Source organism: Rhinolophus sinicus, chromosome 15, assembly GCF_057876585.1.
Source record: "Rhinolophus sinicus isolate RSI-liver-muscle chromosome 15, RSI-T2T, whole genome shotgun sequence".
Classification (NCBI taxonomy): domain Eukaryota; kingdom Metazoa; phylum Chordata; class Mammalia; order Chiroptera; family Rhinolophidae; genus Rhinolophus; species Rhinolophus sinicus.
Window position 1 is genome coordinate 2,160,001 of NC_142515.1, and position 20,000 is coordinate 2,180,000.

At 51.7% G+C, this 20,000-nt stretch overlaps 1 protein-coding gene across 14 annotated transcripts in view; it reads left to right on the forward strand.

Moving 5' to 3' along the window:
* EBF3 (EBF transcription factor 3) overlaps window positions 1-20,000 on the forward strand; it is a 125,353-nt gene that overhangs the window by 92,821 nt on the left and 12,532 nt on the right. For all 14 annotated transcript variants that reach the window (XM_019728260.3, XM_088791748.1, XM_088791750.1 and 11 more), the window contains 3 exons: window positions 1,433-1,563; window positions 2,059-2,185; window positions 19,809-19,897. In XM_019728260.3, the coding sequence (XP_019583819.1) occupies window positions 1,433-1,563; window positions 2,059-2,185; window positions 19,809-19,897 (347 nt within the window). The remainder of the gene's footprint in view (window positions 1-1,432; window positions 1,564-2,058; window positions 2,186-19,808; window positions 19,898-20,000) is intronic.

A 20,000-nucleotide genomic window follows, 5' to 3' on the forward strand; every position in this document is an offset into this window, starting at 1 on the left:
GAGCCAGCCAGGAACTCGGGCGGCTTGGTGAAGCCGTGTCTCGTTTACCAAGCTTAGTTCCTACTTTGGGGACAAATGTCCACAGAGGTGGTTGGGGCTGATGGAAGAACACCCAGACAGGCCGAGTTCCTCCATCTACAACCCATCTTGACACCCACCCTGCCATGAAGCCAGCAGCAAGAAGGGACGACCCCCGGGGCAGCCCAGGGCTTGTGTGGGGGCTTCCTTCTCCGTCTGGATGGAGGACTGAGGCCTGGGCCTCCTACTATCTGGGGTCTAATTGTGTCCAGACAACATCAGGCAGGAGACCTGGCAAGAATTAGGGGCCACCCAGGCACCCATCACACAGGCCTACACAGCCATTCTTCTTTGTAGACCAGAGGTAGAGAGGTGGGGTGGGCCCAGGGTCCTGAGGATGGAGCCCCAGCCAGGCCTAGAGGCCCCCCGCAGGCGACAGAGCGAGTGAGCGCTCAGAGCAGTCATGGGCAGCAAGCATGTGTCCAGAGCTGCTCCTTTGCATGGGGGCCTGCGTACAAAAGGCCATCCAAGGCGGCAGGCAGGGTCTGCCAGCTCTGTGCAGAACACCTGATGGAAAACCAGAACAAAGCCGGCCTCCACGAGGCTGCAGCCTTCAGCCCGGCCTCCGCACGCAGGGCTGCTGGGAACACCGGGCTGGGCCTCCGGGCCCCTCGCCCCCTGAGCCCTCCCTCTGCTGTGGTCTCCCCTCCCCCCAGCGGGGGCCCCCTGTGTGCAGGCAGGCCAGGCCGCAGCCATCGTAATAACTCATGCAAATGTGAGGGCTCAGGAGACAAAGAGAGGTCAGGCCAGCAGCTCGGGGATTCCTGTCGACAAACAATATTAGATGTAAAATGTGTACCTTTGACAAAAGTATTAATATAGTGCTTTTGATTTTTTTTCCCCCTGATGAAAAGTGAAAAGTAGTAATTGTGGAGTGACAGAGGAAAATGAAGTTTTGAACCAAAAGGCAAAGTTCGCGGATGGAAAAACCCAACCCAATTAGCTGCTCATGAGCAATCGAAACGCAAGGCGTTTGCTCCTGCGTCTCCCTCCACAACCTTTTGATTGACTCTGCTCAGATCTGGGCGGCAGAGCAGATAAATCGACGAGCGGCTCGCACGCGATGCTCGTCATTTGTAATCGTCATATTTGCCCTGACACGTAATTTGCTATATCAAGTCGTTTTTTCTCTTGCTCACTAGTATTCCGAGGCTTGGCCTTTGCTTTATAAAACATTGAATACTTTGCGTTAAACACACCAACCCGCTGATGTACGATCGCCCTTTGCGTGGGGCCTGGAGGAAAGGCCCCGGCTGTCCTCCTGCGGTGCCCAGGGGCTGGAGGTGGGCAGAGTGGCTGGTGCAGCCGGCCGGCCGGGGCGCTAAGGTCTGCATTCTCTGTCTTGTGCGAGCAGCCACTCCGTGCATCAAGGCCATCAGTCCCAGTGAAGGGTGGACCACGGGGGGAGCGACTGTGATCATAATCGGAGACAACTTCTTTGACGGTCTACAAGTCGTGTTCGGCACGATGCTGGTGTGGAGTGAGGTAAGCCTGCGGAGGGGGGCACTCGCAGTGGCAGCGTTTTCACGAGTGGCTCGACAGCTGTCAGTAGTGCCCTGACACGAGCCATTCTGTCTCAGATCCCCTTGGAACTGACGGTTCGCCTGTGGCAGGGGCTTCTCCAGTGGGTGGGTACAGAACACCCTCCCCCCCACCCTGGGGTTTCAAACCTGCCGTAGGAGATCCCTCAGTACCCTGGAACAATTAGTGCTAGAATTACTAGAAGCAGGTTTAAGGGGACATATGGTGGCAATTTTCATATGAATGATGCCCTGTGGCCTTTCCTGCAAACTAAAACCCAGGATCATTTGCAGATATTTTTCTTAAAGAGCACTAGATCCCGCGTGTCTGGGTGACAGCTAGGAGGGGGCCTTCCGAGACGATGGTCCAATTTTGCTCATTTTGGTAATTATACCCAACTGGTGAGTGTCCGCCTGTGCCGGCCAACACCGCTGAGAGCCTGTTCATGTGGTTTTGTAGCTGATCACCCCCCACGCCATCCGAGTGCAGACCCCACCGCGGCACATTCCCGGCGTCGTGGAAGTCACCCTGTCCTACAAGTCCAAGCAGTTCTGTAAAGGCGCTCCAGGGCGGTTTGTCTACACCGGTGAGTTCCCGTTTTCAGCTTTCACGGCAGCCTGGGGTGGGGGGGCTTAGCGCTGCGTGGCTGGGCTCTGCGGTGAGGCTGGGCGAGCCCCGGGCACAGGGCCTGCATCCCCGTCCTAGTGGGCGAGGCGCTGGGGGCAGGTGCAGCCCCCACAGGCCACATGGTCTTGGGCCCCTCCCATCTGTGACCTCCATCTTCTCACCTATCAAGCAAGGTGGTGGGGTTGTCAGTGACAGGTCACCCAGATCCATCAGGTGGTGCCCACGTGCCAGGCTTGTGCCAGGGGCCCGCCCTACGTGTGGCTGCCCCGCACTGTCGCTGTCACTCATTTGCACAAACTGAGACTCAGAGGTTAAGTCATGTGCCCAAGTTCACACACCCTGTAAATGCGGGGCCTCTCACATAAGCCAGGGCTGTGCTCTGGGCCTGGGGTCTCATACCCTACACGTCACTGCTTCTGAAAGGGGATCCATGTTCTGCAACGGTCTCGGGCAATCTCGTATCACCAGAGAAGGTCGCCTCTGAAGTTACACGTTTGTTATCTGAAAGTTGTCTTATACACTGCTTCCCACAAGAGTGCTTAGGTAATAGGATTTTGCTGCTATTTGGAAATGCCATAAATAAATGGAAGGCATGTTCACATTTTGATTTCTATCCTGGCCAAGTACAAAGAAACGGTAATATTGGAGAAGTGTTTCTAATGCTGGACAGCACCTGCTGAGACCTGTGAGGGTAAAAGTGGCGAGGACGTGTCCTTCGGTACTTGTGGCCCTGATGTGTATCAGCGGTAAGGGCCACCTGGGGGCCTGCGGCAGGAGCCTGGGCTGGGGCTGGGGGCTTCGACGATGCTCTGTCACCAGTGACGGGACACTCTGCAGCAGGCCTGGCCTCCTAGTGGGATGCAGGCCTCCCCTCTGTCTGTCAGGCAGGTGACATGCAGACCCAGGGTACCCTCCACTTTGGGGTTTGAAGAGGGAGTAGAGGTTACTCACCCACCCCGCTTTTAGGAAGGACTGAGTGAGTGTGAAATACAGCACGAAAACCCTGCCGGTGCCCACGTTGCAGTAGACCCAGTATCACCTCAGGGCCAGCCTGGGCTGCCAATGATCCTCGATCCTCGATGGAGGAGGCTGTCAGCCCCTCAGTGCTCAGGGTCCCTCCACGGGGTCCAGGTGGGAGAGGGGTCCATGCCCCCCACCAAGGGCTGCTTTCTCTCGGGGAGCAGCACACTCCCAGGCACCCAGGTTGCTGAAGAGCCCAGAGTGGGGCCAGTAGCAAGAAGCTCTGGGTGCACGTGCCACCCACGCTGGGCTCCAGAGGCTCTTGGATCCTGGTGGACCCAGAGGCTAAGAGGCCCCAGTGTATTACAAAATAAAGACCTGCAAAACGGGTTCTAAAGCTTGGAGCATTTTGCATGTGCCTGTACATACCTGTCCCATGCGTGCGGGTCTCTGGAGTGGACCTCAGAATCCCACCCTGAGCACGGAGGGTGGGTGGGTCTCGCCCAGCACCTCTCCTCGGGGCCCTTCTCAGGCGTGAGCTGCAGCTGCGCCCGTAACATGTTCAGGATGCTGCGCCCTGTTAGCACGTGTCTCTGGGTTCCTGGCCCGTGAACTTCAGGCTGTAGAGGCAGCAGGCGCCCTGCTTGGCTCTGCCTGGTGTTGGCCAGACGACCTGGGCGCCGTGCTCAGCGGCCCCATGGGCTTTGTGGCGGTCCAGGAGAACTTAGGAGCCGTGTGACCCACGGCGGGCGCCCAGCAGGCAGTACCTCCTGCAGATGGTTACTGAGGTACAGCTTCTGTTGGGCCCCAATTTCCTCAAAGGCAGGGATGTGTGTTACGCACTCATGAGTCATGCCGGGTGTCACGTGTCTGTCACATGACACATGGGTCCTGGGTTGCTTCACTAAGGTGAGCATGTATCTGGATGTGGCAAGACCGACCTGGTCTGTACAGAAACGGACGAAGAAACCTCTTTCTTTCCACACCAGACTCACCATCCTGGTTGAACTCCTCCGTGGGGGCCTTCAGTTGGTCCTCTGTCAGTCAGGTCTTTGCAGGTACAACGTTGCTGATGGGGGTGTGTGCAGGCTGTCGTTGGGAGTGGTGACTCTTCTGAGAAGATGGTGATGGCAGGAGGTCTCTCCCTTCCCTCCCTCTGCCTGTCCACTGCTGAGGATTCAGGCCCCAGGGGCCAGAGGAAGGCCCTGGGCTGAGCATTGTGCCTTGTGAACAAAGGCAGGTGTGTTTGGAAGACGAGGGGGCATAAGGGGAGGGGCTGCCTGTCACTGGCCGTGGGGGTGTCACATGGGGAGGGCCTGCAGGGCAGCACTGTGTGAGGGGAGGGTGGGTGGGTGTCGGGACAGCATTCTGCAGCTCTTTGCCCTCCCGCTGGGCGCAGATCTGCTCTCCGGGCGTCTGGTATGTTCTGTTCTGCCTCCTCCTCTAAGGGAAGGCGCTTGTCCCTGAGCTAGTTTCAGCTGCCACCCGCTGTCTAGAGGCCTGTCTTTCATTCCCACAGTGGACGTGGTATCCACTCCAAGCTGATCGGGCTTCTTGGGCCACCAGTTAAGGGTCCCGTCTGCTCAAGGCTTTGGGATTTCCTCCATCAGGAGTTCTCCCACGAATGGGCCTTTCAATGAACCCATTCAGTGAGCTGGGCCTTTGCTAGCAGGAGGCTAATTTATTGCACCCCCCCCCACCCCAATCATTAACGGGAATATACATTTCAAACGCCGTGTAAGGGATATGGGGCCCTACACTCAGGGAGCAGAGGAAAGGTGGGGTCATAACCTGTCTGACCTGGAAGCTTCTGTCTGATTTGCATTGCCCTGAAATTGACGGGGACAATGAAGTAATGACCGGGAATTACGCTGCCCCTGAAAACTGAGCCCGTCTTTCTGGACATCAGGATTCAGGCGCAGCCCCTGCAGGGAGGGCACCGTCCCCTGGGCATCTGGCTCCCATCAGTGTCCCCGCCCGGAGGCTGCTGGGACACCCTCACAGTGAACCTTCCCAGCTAGCAGCCAGCCTCAGGATAATGAACCTGTGACAGAGGAGGGCCCCACCCGCCAGGGGCAAGAGGCCTAAATGATCTGTTTACAGTGATCTGAGAAACACCAGATTTTTCAGAACCAGACCCGATTAGTCAACCCAGAGTGGGCGTGGGCTCCCTGCTGCCGCAGCTCTGGGAAGGAGAGGCTGGCAAGCCCATCTATCCAGCCCCCTGGCCTGCTGCTTTCAACTACTATAAAGACACAATTACCTTGGGAAGTAGTGGCAGTTCAGTTGATTAGCACGGTGAATTAAAAGAATGAGTCACAAATGACATGTCCGGCCCTTTCATACTAGTCCTTTGTATTCCCACTGTGCCTCACCCCTGTTGTAAGAAGGTCAAAAATTAGAGAGAGAGAACAATTTTCAAGCGGCTAGCACTTAGGAGCAGAATTAACAACCACTCTGTATGTAATTGCCAGTTAATAGTAAATTGCCTTCTAGACTGTAAAATGCAATATATGCGGGTGGGCACCTAAAATTAAATTAATGAGATATTTGCTGCATTTAAAAGTGAATAGTGCAAATTAATAACAGTGCAATGCTTGTTTTAATATTTGTCTAATAGTGAGTGTATCATTTGCTTGTTTCATAATAATTAAAATGGTCCCGGAATAGCCTACCTGAGAAACTCATGGTACACGCGGATTGAACCGTTTCACATTCATAATTTCACCAGTAGAAACACATCCAATTGTTCAGAGCAATAAAAGAAATTATTTTTTAATTAGAATAGAAGCATTGGGGTGTTATTTGATTAAGACAAATAGGAATTTGTGTGCTTCTAAATGAAAGGATGCTAGAGCAAAAACGGCGTTTACAGACACGTTTCCGAGAGTGAGGCATTCTTGCACAGATGTGTGTGTGACTGCTTCCTCTCAGTGCCCAATTGGCAGCATGATTTCCTGTTGCACCAGAGAACCGAAGCTGGTGGGTGGTGACATGGTTTCCAGCGAGGTTCCCAGGATACCAGGTGGCTCGTAGGTGGTTCCAACTGTGACCTCTTGGGCCCAAATCTTTGTTTGACCACCCTCCGTTTAGAGATGTCTTTTGCTCAATGGAAGAAATGACCACAAATTACCCAGAGTCAACATGTCTGCCACAGGCCAGACCCAGTTCCTAAGGAAGATACTGGCCGTCCAGGGTACACACGTCTCGGGGGGGCACAGACAGAGTTTGACTGCTGAATGCATGGCCCAGGCCCAGCTCTGCAATGTAGACCAACATGGGGACATAAAATGATTATTTTCTGCACGAAGACGTGCATTCAGTTTCAAGCTTATGAAATCATGACGCAACCAATAATTGCTAACAGTTTGTGTTCTTTCTGATACAGTATTTATGTTTTTTGCTTTTTTAAAAAAGTCAGATTGTGCCTTATGTGGGCGACATGTCAAAGGGGAGACAACCTGTCCTCAGGTGCTGTCCTGGCGCCCGTGGGGTGACAGTTTCCTTGCCCGTGGCCACTCCATGTCCTTGGCGGGCTGCCACCATTTAACCCCACTTCACTTCACCCCTTGAAAAGTGCTCATGTTTCTCAAGTGTCTTAAGGATCTTTTGTGTGCATTCAGATGTGATTCTGTCAACAGCATAGTGACACACTGTACCGTCAATAGCGCGTTCGACCGCTGCCAGCACCAGCGAGCTGTCTCCCAGGCCAGCGCTCTTCAAACAAATTACTTGTACCCACACAGCAAATGGCCCCTAATTGCCTCCCACAAATCATACTGTTTTTACTATGCTAAACTAAATGCTAATTAACGCCTTCCCTTAAACGTGAACCACCTGATCATTTCGATTACGTGTTTCCAACCACATATGTGGACACGATGGAGAAACAAATACTTCAGTCATGGGTCCTAGCATTGGGGGAAGCTTCCCACCAGGTCAGTCAGTTCCTCCTGGGCCCCCCATCCGGCCGGGACCATGAGGTCCCCCAGTGCTCGGTGGCTCCCTGTCCAGTCCTCTGCAGTGGGCACTCTGTGGCCACACTGTGTCACTTGTTCCAACTCTCCAGCTGGCAGGTGTCGGTGAGAGTCCACGTCCCCTGGAGGGTAGACACCTTGCCGTTGATATGAGGTTAGTCGTGGGGAGGCAGAGGGTGGGACGTGGCCCTCTCTAGACCTGTCCAAACTCGGAGAGCTGGCAGTTACCCAGATGGCACAGAACCTGACAGCACGGTTTCTCCTCCTAACACGGCCCCACCTTGGCTCTTGTCATGTGTCTGCACAGGCGAGAGAGGGCGAATTCTCCCTGTCGGCTGGGATGGTGTGCAGGTCTGGGAGTGGAGTCAGGCTGGCCATCTTTGGGGGCATTTGCAGGCTCCTTTGGGCCACAGAGGAAGGCAGGACACCCACCTGGTGTCCTGTGCGGCACGATATTAGGCCAAATAACAATCAGTTCATCTGCCAGCGTGCTAAGTGGGTGTCGGGCGTGCACACCGAGCGACGCACCCCTGTGAACAGTGGTGCCGCGAGGGTTCCCGGGGTCACCGCTGTCCTCTTCCCCCCCACCCCCGTCTCGAAGGAGGCTGGGAGAATGAGACACACCGTTTGTGCTATTGCACAAGTAGACGATTTGTCCTAATCAGTGACACCCATTTACTAGAATTGCTTAAAATGAACTATACCTCATACAGAAATCGCACATTTAGAGAGTTCCATTCATCATCTGAAAATTGAGGCCAGTAAACTTTTCTGCTCCTCCAGTGGGATCATAGGCACGCATCAAAATGTTAAAAATGATTGGTGAGAGGGAGCTGTCACCCATTTATCAAGGAAAAGAACATTATTTGCTAATTTCCCAACCAGGCTGGTGACAGGGTGCTTCGTCTTTGGACCCACGGTGACCAGCATGGCCTTTTTGTTATTAGTACAAGTCAAGTGCTTTTGGGCAGTTGCTAACAAGACACATTTGTCTGTCATCAGAGGGGCTTTGGTTGTTTTCCAAGTGGCTGTGACCAAAGTCTGCGCCCTGCGCCCCGATGGCTGCACTTTCCGGGGCCGCGCTCACCCGGGAGGAGAAACCAACTGATAAATCACAAAGTTTCCACGTCAAGGTGAAGGTATCGACTCTCTGGCACCAAACCTGACAAAATGTAGCAGAGAGGACACAGCCATTCATCTTCCCCAAAGGACAAAAGGGTCATCGGGTTTCACTCTGTGACTGTTGAGGGTGGGGGCACAGGCCTGGTCCTCTGCTGCTAAGCCTCCCACACCCCCCAGCTTGGGCAGGGGCCCCTGGCCGCCCTTCCCTGCCACCCCAGGAGGCCCAGGGAGCACAGTCACGCAGAGGGTGGGCTCACGAGCGGGACTTTGGTTGTGAGTTTCTGGTTGGTCAGGGTGCATGCCTCACTTCTGAGAGTTGTGGGAAGGCGGGCAATGAATGAATGACCTTTAGAAACACAACAACGTGAAAGCGAGCCACTGAAGTGCAGGATAAAGCTGGGCTAACAAGGTGTAAAAAGGAAATCGCACTGATCACCCTGGTGAGAACACACCAGCATGTCCTTGGAGACCCTTACGGGAAGCGTGTGGTTCTCCTGAGCCAAAGAGGACAAGAGCTAGATCACTCTGTGACCCTAGAAGGATAGGAGTGAGAACCAGGCATTACTGTTTGTCCCTGCTGACCAGCCACCTGTGCCCCAGGCCCCTCCCACCAGCTCCATGGGTCTGCACGAGTGGACATGCGTGGTGTTTCGCTGGACCTCAGGGGTGACTCCCGCTCTCATGTGAAACTTTGACTTTTGGGGGCATCTTTAGACCTGTCTGGATACATTTGCTGTAGGCCTAGGCTTAGATCTCAAAAGCTCAGGCTGAGGCAAAGTACATTTAAAAAATTGCCCTTCGAATCAGTTGGATCTTTTTTATTTGTTGTAGAAAATGCAAAATTTTAACTTTCTTAGAGTGGTTTGTCTATAAAACAACAACAAAATGGGAGGCCATTAGTCAGTAATGTGGACTGTTTGCTACATAAAAAAAAAGTTTTCAAATGCTGTTAATGAGCATATGGAATAACTTGTTCCATCGGGGACCTGGGTGCCTGGGCTGTGGCACATGTGCTCTGCAAGATTCATTACAGAGTGTGTAAAATTTTAAATACAGACGCTGCCATAGAGACAGTGGGCCGTGCAGGTCTTGGTACACATCGGGATAAACCGTCTTTGGGGGACGTCCCCTAAAGGTACAGCCTGGCGGTGGGTCATCGTTTCTCGTTCCCTTCACATGCCACCCTTCCCTGCCCTCAAGGGGTAGCCCTTCCTTACATCTTCTACACGTGGAAGTCCTACTGCCTGACAAAGCGAGCCCGGCCAGGTGGCCCCCACCCCTGGCATCTGATGGTCAATAGGCCATCAAGGAGGCTGGACGTGGGGTGAGTCTGCGGGTCCCTTCTCCCTCTTCTGCCCTGCTTTGTTCCCTCAGAAGGCCCTGCCCCAACCCCCTGGCCCTTCCTGTCGGAGCCCCGAGGATGGGGGGCTGGTGGCCTGCAGTGCACACTGCTCCCCAGTCTCCTGAGCGCATGTCCCTGGAGCTGGTTACCAGCCAGGCTTTAGCCTTGATAATCCCTCCCAGCTGGGTTTTGAAGACCACCTCAGTGTTTTGTCGAATGAATGTGTCCCCAGTACAGAAGCCTCGCACGTCACCCTTAGGGTCTGCTGGGCTGGGCTGGCGAGCAGGTGTCCGAGACATAGGGTGCAGCTCCTGGGCTTCGTGCGGCTGAAGGACAGTCACTGCCCAGGTGGCCTAATGACCACTCCATGATGTCCTTGGCGTCGAGCTACAGTGTGTCCCACAGTGAAGATTAGATTGGCCTCGTGTGCTGTGGGCAGTTAAAATGGAGCCTACTTCAAAGGCTGGCTTATTTTGATGCCACAGAAGTAAGGTGCACACCTGTGAGGTGTGGTCCCCGCACTAGCATTCTTCTTCACAGTCCCAGCAACCGTGGCCCGGGCGAGCTCTGTCGCCATGTGAGACACTGGCACCCCCGTGTCACCCGCAGGCCCCTGCCTCTCTCACTGCCCCTGTGTCTGTGGCCACCTGTGTCCCCCACTGTCAGGAATGAGCTGTATGACGGGTGTGGCACCATAGGACGTGGTGTGGAAGCTTACAGTCACCATGATTTGGAGTCCCCCGTGGTTTCTGGTGTTCAGTTTTTATCTGGTGCCCACCTGGGCCAGGTGCTCAGCTGGGCACTGCCGGCGATCAGAAGAGGAGGGGCCACCTGGGGCCTGTAGGTGCTCGGGGTAGGCGATGCTCAGCCGTGGCTCCTCCCAGGGGAAGCCTGGGTCTGGGCTGCACAACTGCACTATGCCCCAGCTGACTCAAGGTCTTAGGGGAACGAAACAGGACAGAGAAAAGGCGTTAATAAAATAGTCACAAAAGGTGCGAAGAGGGACAGCTGAGGCCCCGTGGGATTTTGTAGGACGGAGGCTCCTGGGGGATGATGTGGAGGTGGCCAGGCAGGCTGCGCCCTGGACGTCCAGCTGTGGCGGGGGACGGGCGTCCCAGGCAGAGGGAAGAGCATGGAGAAGTCGGAGGGAGCCGGCAGGGCTCCAGGGATGGGAAGGGAGGCTGGTCCCCGCCACAGAGGCCTTCTGATGCCAACACACTTTGGGGTTTGGGGGCCCCTTGTGTGGAAGTAGGGCTGTTGTACAGGAGACACATCATCCAGAGTCTGTGCTCAGACTGTGGTTTGGGGATCCCGGCATTTACGTTAGCCTTGGCAAGTTGCCGGTAAAGGCTCTGCCTGAGAGCATTCCTTTTCTTCTGTACTCAGCCTGGAAAACCAGGAGTTAAAAATGCCTCTGTGAAGGTTGAAAAGGGCAGTAGTGTTGGGAAGCCATGTCCTACCATGTTTCCCCGAAAATAAGACCTCGCCAGACAATCAGCTCTAACGTGTCTTTTGGAGCAAAAATTAATGTAAGACCTGGTCTTATATAAAACCAAGTATTATATTTATATTATATTATATTATATTATATTATATTATATTATATTATATTATATTATATTATATTATATTTTATACTGGGTCTTATATAAGATCTGGTCTTATAGTAAAATAAAACCGGGTCTTATATTAATTTTTGCTCCAAAAGACGGGTTAGAGCTGATTGCCCGGCTGGGTCTTATGTTCGGGGAAACACGGTCTGTCCTGCCTGGGAGTCTGCTCCCTCGGCCCATGCCTCCCCCATGGTGGGGTCTGTCTCGTTTACTTTCTCGGGGCTTCTGTGCCTTTACACAAATGGCTGAAGCACCTTTAGGTCTGACCAGATGGCGTCAGACCACGGAAGGCATTCCCTCAGTATAGGTGTAGCGGGAACATAGATCCTACTTCAGATTAGAGATGTTCCTTTCACTTACAATTTTTGTTTTAGTTCAGATTTACCTCGTGAAGCACAGACTCACCTACGGTGCACAATGGCTTGGGTGCACAGTGTTGTGCGGGCATCTGATTGAAGGACATTCTCATCCCACAGCGAGGACGCCTGTTTCCGTGACGGTCACTGCACCCCCATGGCTCCCCTCCCCTCCCCCACCCCAGGCAGCCACACTTCTCCTTCCGTCCCTGTGCGTTGGCCCCTCTGGGCGTTTCCTACACATGAACCACACGTGTGTGGGCACTTGATGGGCTCCGTTTCACTCAGCAGGTTTCCAGGTTCTCCCACGTTGTCGCTGCATCAGAGCTCCATCCGTTTGTGCAGCTGCATAGATTCCCTTGCAGGGGGAAGACCCCATTTTGTTTTTCCAGTCGTCAGTGGATGGGTACTTGGTATTACGAGTAGCGCCGTACAAGACATTTGTGAACAAGTGTTTGTGTAGACATGTGGGAAACGTTGCGTTCACCTGGGCTTCTCAGAATCAAAAACACTGTGATACCTTCTGCACTGGCCTGGTATTTTCAAGAAGCCCCGCAGTCATGACTCATGGTTTCTGAGCACCTACTGTGCATCTGCGCTGAGTAGGGCAGGTGTGTGACACAGGGTGACAGCCCCACCTTCAAGGAGGAGGGCAGAGCCTTGAGCAAGCGAATGGATGTCCTGGGAAGTGCATCCATGGGTGGGTGGGTGGGGGGGCTGCGGCTTTGGGAACACAGGAGGGAGGGGGTCTTTCCGTGGCAGGAACATCTCAGTCTTGGGAGGGGGTTGAGCTTTGAGAGCTCCTTTTGTCGCTTACTTCTGAGCAGAGATTTCACACTGGGTTAGTGTGCAGCAAAGCCATTGCCCGGTGGGTCTCCGCAGAGCGTTATGTTGGCCACCGGGTTTGCAGTCCCCTGCTCCCCAAGATGCCTGAGTGTTAATGATATCGACGCTTGATTTTTCTCTTAGAAAGAGGGTAACATTAGGTAGCACGTGACTTCATTATGTTGAGGATGACTTTATTCACTAGCTTCCTTTCCCCTTTGCTCACAGGCCTTTTTGTGCAGACAGGTAGCATTTGCCTTGGGGTGGGGGTTGCCAACAGCACGGGGTGGCCAGGCCACTTCCCACCTCAGGGCTGCACCGTGGGGAGTCTGTCTTGGGGTCCCCGTCCCTGGGTGACGCCTCAGATGTGCCATGTGACCTCGGTTCCCTTAGCTGCTGGGCTGGACGTGTAGATGTACTTTCGACATGACTATAAAAGCCGCAATCCAGTGCATTCTGGGAGGTATGTAAACAGAATTGTTTGAATGCAATCCAGTAGTTGTCAACGAGGGTATTATTTTGGTAACAAGGAAGATGAGCTGTCCCCTTTTCTGTGTTTGGTGTCACATCACAATGCCGCCATCCGCTGCCAGGCGGCGGTGAATGGAAGTGGGTCCCTGTGCACAGGCCGGGTTGGGCTGCCGTGTGAATACCAGAGCAGCATTCGCAGTACCATGGAGGAGGGCCTGGTTTCCAGTCAGATGTCCCGTGCTGCGCTTTCCCACCCTTCCACGTCTTGGTCACCGAAAATACCCTTTGCTTAGCGGGTTGTAAGGGCTTCCAGGGTAACTACGGTGTGAAACAGAGGCTGACCTTGGGCAGGGCTGAGTCACTCCTGCTGACACCAGGGCTCCACCCCCCCCCCACGAGGACGCTGGAAAGCCAAGTCACTTTGATGAGGGCAACCCAGGGTGAGCAGCTTGGTGTCGAAGAACAGGGACCCCCCCCAAGACTACTTCTGGTCCGTTTCTGCCCAGTGGCAAGGCTGCCCTTGACCAACCGGGGAGCCAGGCCGGCTCCTGGAGGCAGCCATCTGGGGAGGGATGCAGACCCGTATGGCCTTTGTGTTTCCCATGCGTGCCACAATGCCTGGCTCACCCTGCCGAGTTCTGTGATTGAAATTCATTGCCAAATTTATTGAGAAATTAATGAGAAAAGCTGCAAAGTATTGACTTTGAGAGGAAAACACAACTCATCTTGAATGAGGAGGAAAATGCAGCAATAATTTAGCCACTATTGATCTGGCCCTGTCCATGTATCGATCTTCATTTTACAATATTAATTTGCACCTGCAATCGGCTGCAAAGGGAACCGATTTCATTTCGTGGCCGCGTTAATGTGCAAAGCATTAGGTGCTCTTAAGTGGGGGTGTTACACATCGTGTCGGGAAGGCAGATTTTTTTTTTTTCTATTTTTGCTTGTTACTGAAATAGACTAGAAATTAATTTTTTTGTCGGACAAAACATGAAAGCAAAAACCCATCTAAGATGTGGCCCTCCTCTCGGCGGCACAGGCCGCGTCTCGTCGTGAGGAGCCGTCAGCCGCCTGAAACTCCAGCCACCTCTCATCATCATGCCCGGATCAGTTCAAAGTTCATGAAATTTCTATGAGCATTGATCTCGCCCCATTGATTTTTTTTCCAGCAGATCTTTGAAATTTTAATTTCCCGAGCATCTGAATTTCTTATAGATGAAATGCACTTGGAGGAGACAGTTGATGATAAAGTGGAGAACTTAGCATCATTTTAAAGCCTAAAAAAAGGGAGAAAAAACAGGCCTTTGCAGGCTGTGTGCCGTGTCTCTGAGGCGGCGTGATAGAGGGGCTTTCATGGGGTGGGGTGTTCCGACGGAGTAAATACCAATTTTGTCTTCAGCGGCCACACATTTTTAATGCAACTTTTTATACAGTCATTTTTGAAAGAAAAGCTATCTGGAGAAACAGCGGGACAGAGGAACGTTCTTCACTGCGCAATCATTTGCTCACAGCGGTGTTTATCACCTGGTCAAGTTCACCTAGTTACTTATCAGTGGGACATTTAATAACCTCAAGGTGATATAATTGCTATTGGCATTTTTCCCCCTCGGATTCAGCTGGTTAATGTGTAAACTACTTGTCAGCAAATAGCACTTTGTCACTGAAATCACTAACACCCTCTAGAGGGACGTCTTTGTATTGAGCAATTTAATTTTACTTTATTTAATTTTTACACATTACAACCTGTGTTCATTCAGGCACTGAAGGTTTGCAGTCTGTCGGGGCAGGGTCTAGGTTCCCTGTTAGTAAAATACACTATATCTTATTTAACTATCCCCATCGCCTTAATTGACGTGCGTTCTTGTCCCTCGGAAAAGGAACTGCAGATGTTCTTATTATGTAGTTATGTTGCTAATGTGAAAAACTGCCTCATTACGAGGATCTGTTTGTAGCCAGAAAATTACTGCATTATGACAAATGCATGATTGGGAAGTTACAGGAAGATGATCATTATTGAAATGAAACTGGAACTCATTTAATAGCTGCAACCAGCAGCTGGAATGAAGCAAATGAATGTCTTCCTGTTTTTATTGTCGTCAGGTTTTTCAGGCAGAAGGAAAAGCTGTGCTGAACCTAGAACTTCTTGTCGCTTTCTCTGCTCGCGGGCTTCGGTGTAAACAATGGACAGGCAGTGCTGAAAGCCCTGGCTCCCGACCTGCCGTGCCCGCCGTGTGCGTTTAATGCCGCTATTTTAAAGACACAATGTGGCTGTAGAAGCAGTTACCCCAGGAGTACTTCCAGTCTCACTGCTCTGTGGCTGGGCTGGTCTCCAGGTCTCCCTGGCCGGGTGGTCGGGAGGTTGTCATTACAGTGAAGCTTCGTCACTGTGATCACTCCTCCTGCTTTAGTCCAGTCCCCATTTGCAGGCTGGGCACCTCCACGTCCAGGTTGGGGTGGCGGGACCCGACCCCCAGGGCAGGCACCCCATCGAAGCTGCAGCAGCAGCAACGAGGGGCTGAGGGGCCGCCTCTGCTGGGGGCTGCCACTCACAGATATCCTTGGGGGCGGGTTTCCCACAGCGGAGCCCTGGGCATGTAGTAGCTGCTCAATAAATGTCTGGTGAATGGACAGGATTTAACACAGTTCGTTTGGCCGTTTCCCTCCTGGAAAGTTGCTCTTTGCAGAAAACACTTGCTGTCCCCAAACATATGTATGCAGTTTCTGTGTTACCGACCCAGAGGTCCTGAGCATGTCCCCTTGCTTAATCGAATTAGGTTTCTACGTTAATGTACTTGCTACTCAAGTCTAATCAAATGATCATATACATTTTGGAGTGTTAGAGATTAACACAGACCACAGGGCAGGGCTGGCTGACAAAGAAGGTTAAGCCATCAAAATGAAAACTAAAACTGTGTGTGTCACAAGAAAGAAAATTCCACAGCTTCTCGCCCATTGGTACGTTTCTCATGGCAGCCGGCCGACAGGAGCTGCCCCGGCTGCAGCTGCAGCTCAGAGCCAGTGCCGTTTCCTGCTGCCACATTAGCTCCGGCAATCCCAACTTGAACTGACATCACAGACCGTTAAAATTTTATCAATTGCAGTATGATTAATCCCCCAGTACACGGGCATGACTTAAATATTTAGAATGCTTCTTCTGTTATGACTTTAATGCATGTAAAGTAACGAGATTAACTTCAGTACACTCAAACATATTTAAATATGTATCCTTCCCGAGCTGCAGGCGATTCTGGCGTGTAGGACTCATTGAGTCTCTGTGGCCGTGTCAGGCCCCATTTGTGTGACCCGTGTTGGATGCTGGCCTGCGTGTGATAGCCGGATATCTGGCCTTTCGCAGGCTGCCTGGTTGTCTGCCCCATTTGGCATGGAATGTGATTCCTGGCTATTCTAGCTTCTGATTCATTCAGGTTTTATTGCTGTGTAATTTTCTTATCCTAAAATAAAAGCTCTCCAACAAAAATTACTATGCATTAGGCCGCGGTAGCCTACTCAAATGGATATTAATACAGTTTATCTCTAAAAGGACGAATAATGTATTTGAAACAGATAAAAGGCCCTGCACTAAATGAGGAATGTTAATATCTTATGGCACGGCTAATAAAGAGATATTTCGCAAGGGAGATTTGTTTTATGACGTTTGCTACAACAGCCGTATCGTCTGACATACCTCACACGACACAGTTTTGCACATACAGTCATCTGTTTGATACACAGCGGCCACTCGTAGCAAGATTTGAATTCAGAACAAATAATGGGCGCTAATTACCACTGAGATGCAGATGTGTGCGAATCCACACGGAAAGTTGGAAGCTTAACGATACATTTTGAGAAATGCCTTGTTTTTTTCCCCTTCAGCAGAAAATAACATTTGTTTTTGTTGTGTTTAAGGCAGAGTTTAAATTAATTTAACCCAGTGACACATGTTCAGAGACTAAGCATGCTGCTAAATAATTCCTTGGAATAAATTGCTCAGGAACCAAGGACATTAATTTATGGCTCTCCTGATGCTGACAGATGTGAGGGCGGGGGGAGGACCTCCAAGTATTAACATAAAACAAATTTGCTTTATTCTTCTTCATATTTCTGCTTCATCCCCGCCTTGAGCTCACCCAAGGCTCCTTCTCTAATTATCCACGAGGTCAGTAAGCAGAATTGGGCAGAAGCGGGGAGATCAATACAAATTACCCCGAGCAAACCAGTGCTGACAGCCTCGATTGCAGCATATGTTTACCCAAAATCAGGCAATTTATCTTAATATCAGCAAAGTAATGCAGTGCAGGTGAAAGGTCAGGCAATCTCTCCCCCTCATAATTACCCAGTTCTAAAACAGGAAAGTGGTATTGATTGGCCTGGCTCGGTGCTTGGTGACTGGACGTGCCAGAGCCCGGCCTGCCCGGCCAGGCCTTGCCTTGTAAACTCCACACGCTGAGGATTTATGAGATGTGCGCGAAGGGTCTTAGGCTTTCTCCTCCAGTTGTAGAATTTGCCAGTGAAGCCTCAGCAGCTCCCTGTGTCGCCAGGCGTGGGGTGATGGCTTCTGTGTCATTCGGCACTCAGAAGGTCACCCGTCGGCTTGGCAGATGGCAGCTGCTCTTGGAGGCACAGAGGCAAATTGGATCACCCCACCCTCAGTGATCAAACACCTCCCAGAACCACGAATGCGTGTCACTTCCGTAGTTTGAAGACAAGGGTAGTTTTATTTTTTTCCTCCTGATTTCTTCCATGTAAATTCACTGGCCTTCCAGTGGCCAAGCCCCGGATGGGGGGTTTGAAGCTGCAGCAGTCCCTCGCCCCATCAGGCGTGGCGGAGACCTACCGTGGCACAACTCGGTCTCACCTGCCCAGCATTCAGGGTGATGCCGATCTTCCTGGCAGGGCACTCAAGGTGTGAGCGCTCCTTGGGCTGAAGTGAGGTGAAAGGTACCCTCATATTTATACTGCTTTCAAATGTTTTTGGTCATAGAAGGAGAATATCAATTCAGCTGAAACATTGGAGAATGTCTCTCCCAGAATGAGAGTGTATGGTTATTACAAGTCATAAAGCTTCTGAGAGCTTGCATTAAAGCGTCTATCACCTGTCAGGGCATTTGCATGAAATCTATAGCGGCCGCCCATCTATCTTTCCTGATCACCTTTCACCAGGCCGATTCATTAAGTCAGACAGTCATGGTGATTAGCTGGGAGAGAGAAGAAACCCTGACATGTTAGAAATGCACAGTGGGCCACCTTTTTTGTTCTCTAATCAAGAGATGCAATACTTTATCTCATCCGTTTTGGACCAAGTCGCTTGCGGGGTGCGGGCCCATCCGCCCCGCTGCCCGCGCTGCACTCCTGCCTGCCACCCTTGTCCCAGCCCAGGCAGAGACATGACAAATTGTCCCCCAAGTCAACGCTGACAGCTTCTGATGATTAATGGTTTGATTATGAAGTGGTTTTACACATATAGAATTTACATCACAGAGAGTTAGAAATTTTGCCATGTCACACACGCCGAGGTATTTTGAAGAGCTTTACTATTTGCAAAGAAAAAGGAGGGCAAAATCGTAGCAAAAGCCATGTCATGTAAAATCAATACGTCGGATCAATGCTTTATTAACAAGAAAATGTCTTACTTCACATTCCTATGCGGACCTTTGTCTCCAGGATGTCTGATGGAATGTCAAATCATATTGTGGTCCTCCGCTTTCGGGCCCGTTATTGAGTGTACACGGAGTCTTCCGGTGTCACTTACAAGCCCCACCGTGGGTGTTGACACCAGCAGCCCAACTGCTCGAGGATAACAGTGACCAATTATTTCGGAAAGCACTTTCAAAGGCAGCCTGTCACCTTGTTCCTTGAAGCCGTAGCCTTTGTGTTCCTGGCAGTCCGGGGACCTGCTGAGTTGGGTGGTGTTAATCATCAAATTACGTGCTGACTAATGAGTGATGGCCCAAATTGCGGGCTGAGTAATGAATAGATGGCGGCAGGTCTTATTAGCCTCAGAAAACCCCCTGATTTATGTCGCGCCGTGCACCGTGGCGTTACTCCACGGAAAACGATATCTACATCAAGAAGTAATGTACTCTAATAAGTATTTTCATCTTAACTCGCCTGCCCGGGCCTCCGGGCTCAGTTTTTGTTGGAGTCAGGCAGAGCCATAATAAAGCCCAATGGCTCCTTATAAAGCTTGTTAAACACAGAGTGTGCAGTCGGACGGAGTCCCGGCCGTGATTCATGCACTGTACACAGCCCATGTGCTGCTGATTTATGGCTCCGCACAGTTCATAGTCAAAATTACAATTTGAGGGATAAAAAGATTAATTACTATTTGTGGCCGGCAATTTCGTGAGGCTGGTGGAATGATAGCTCTCTACATCAGTTTGTAGTCAGCCGTTCACAGATTATTAAAGCTTTGCAAGAGTAAGCGCTCCTCCTGGCTGGTGTGGGCTCCGGCAATATGCTAGACAAAAAAGGACCACAGGGATAAATCTGAAGCTGGCAATAGCTGGACATATGTCATAATTGCCAGTTTCCCATAAATCCCTGGCCGGTGCGGAAGGCTCCGTGGGACGGAGACAGTGATCATGATGGCGCTGATTGCTCCGGCCCCGACACGGCAACTTTGCGACTGCACCACCGTCCTCACAACATACTGAGTAACCCTTTGACTTGCTTCCAGTTTAATTATAGATTAGAAATAATCACGGCTTTCATGTGCAAAAGAAAGGGGGAAACCCATTCCTTGAGACAGCACTGGCATTCGGGGGGCGGGAGGTGGGGTGGCGGTGGGCTGGGTGCTTGCCATCCAGAGCCTCAGAAAAGGAGGGTCACACGTTTATTTGTAAGCGTGAAATAAACACGTAATGGATGACATAAAAGTAATTAACCTGACCTACATCTCTGTGTCCTGTTACAGCCCTTAATGAACCAACCATAGATTACGGTTTTCAGAGGTTGCAGAAGGTGATCCCAAGACATCCGGGCGATCCCGAAAGGTTACCCAAGGTGAGTGAAAGGGCCAGTGGTGCCCTGCTCGCGGTGGGACTGCCTCCGGGCTGGTTCTGGTTTGGGGGCAGCAGGGGCTCTGGGAAGGGGGTTTCCGGCCACC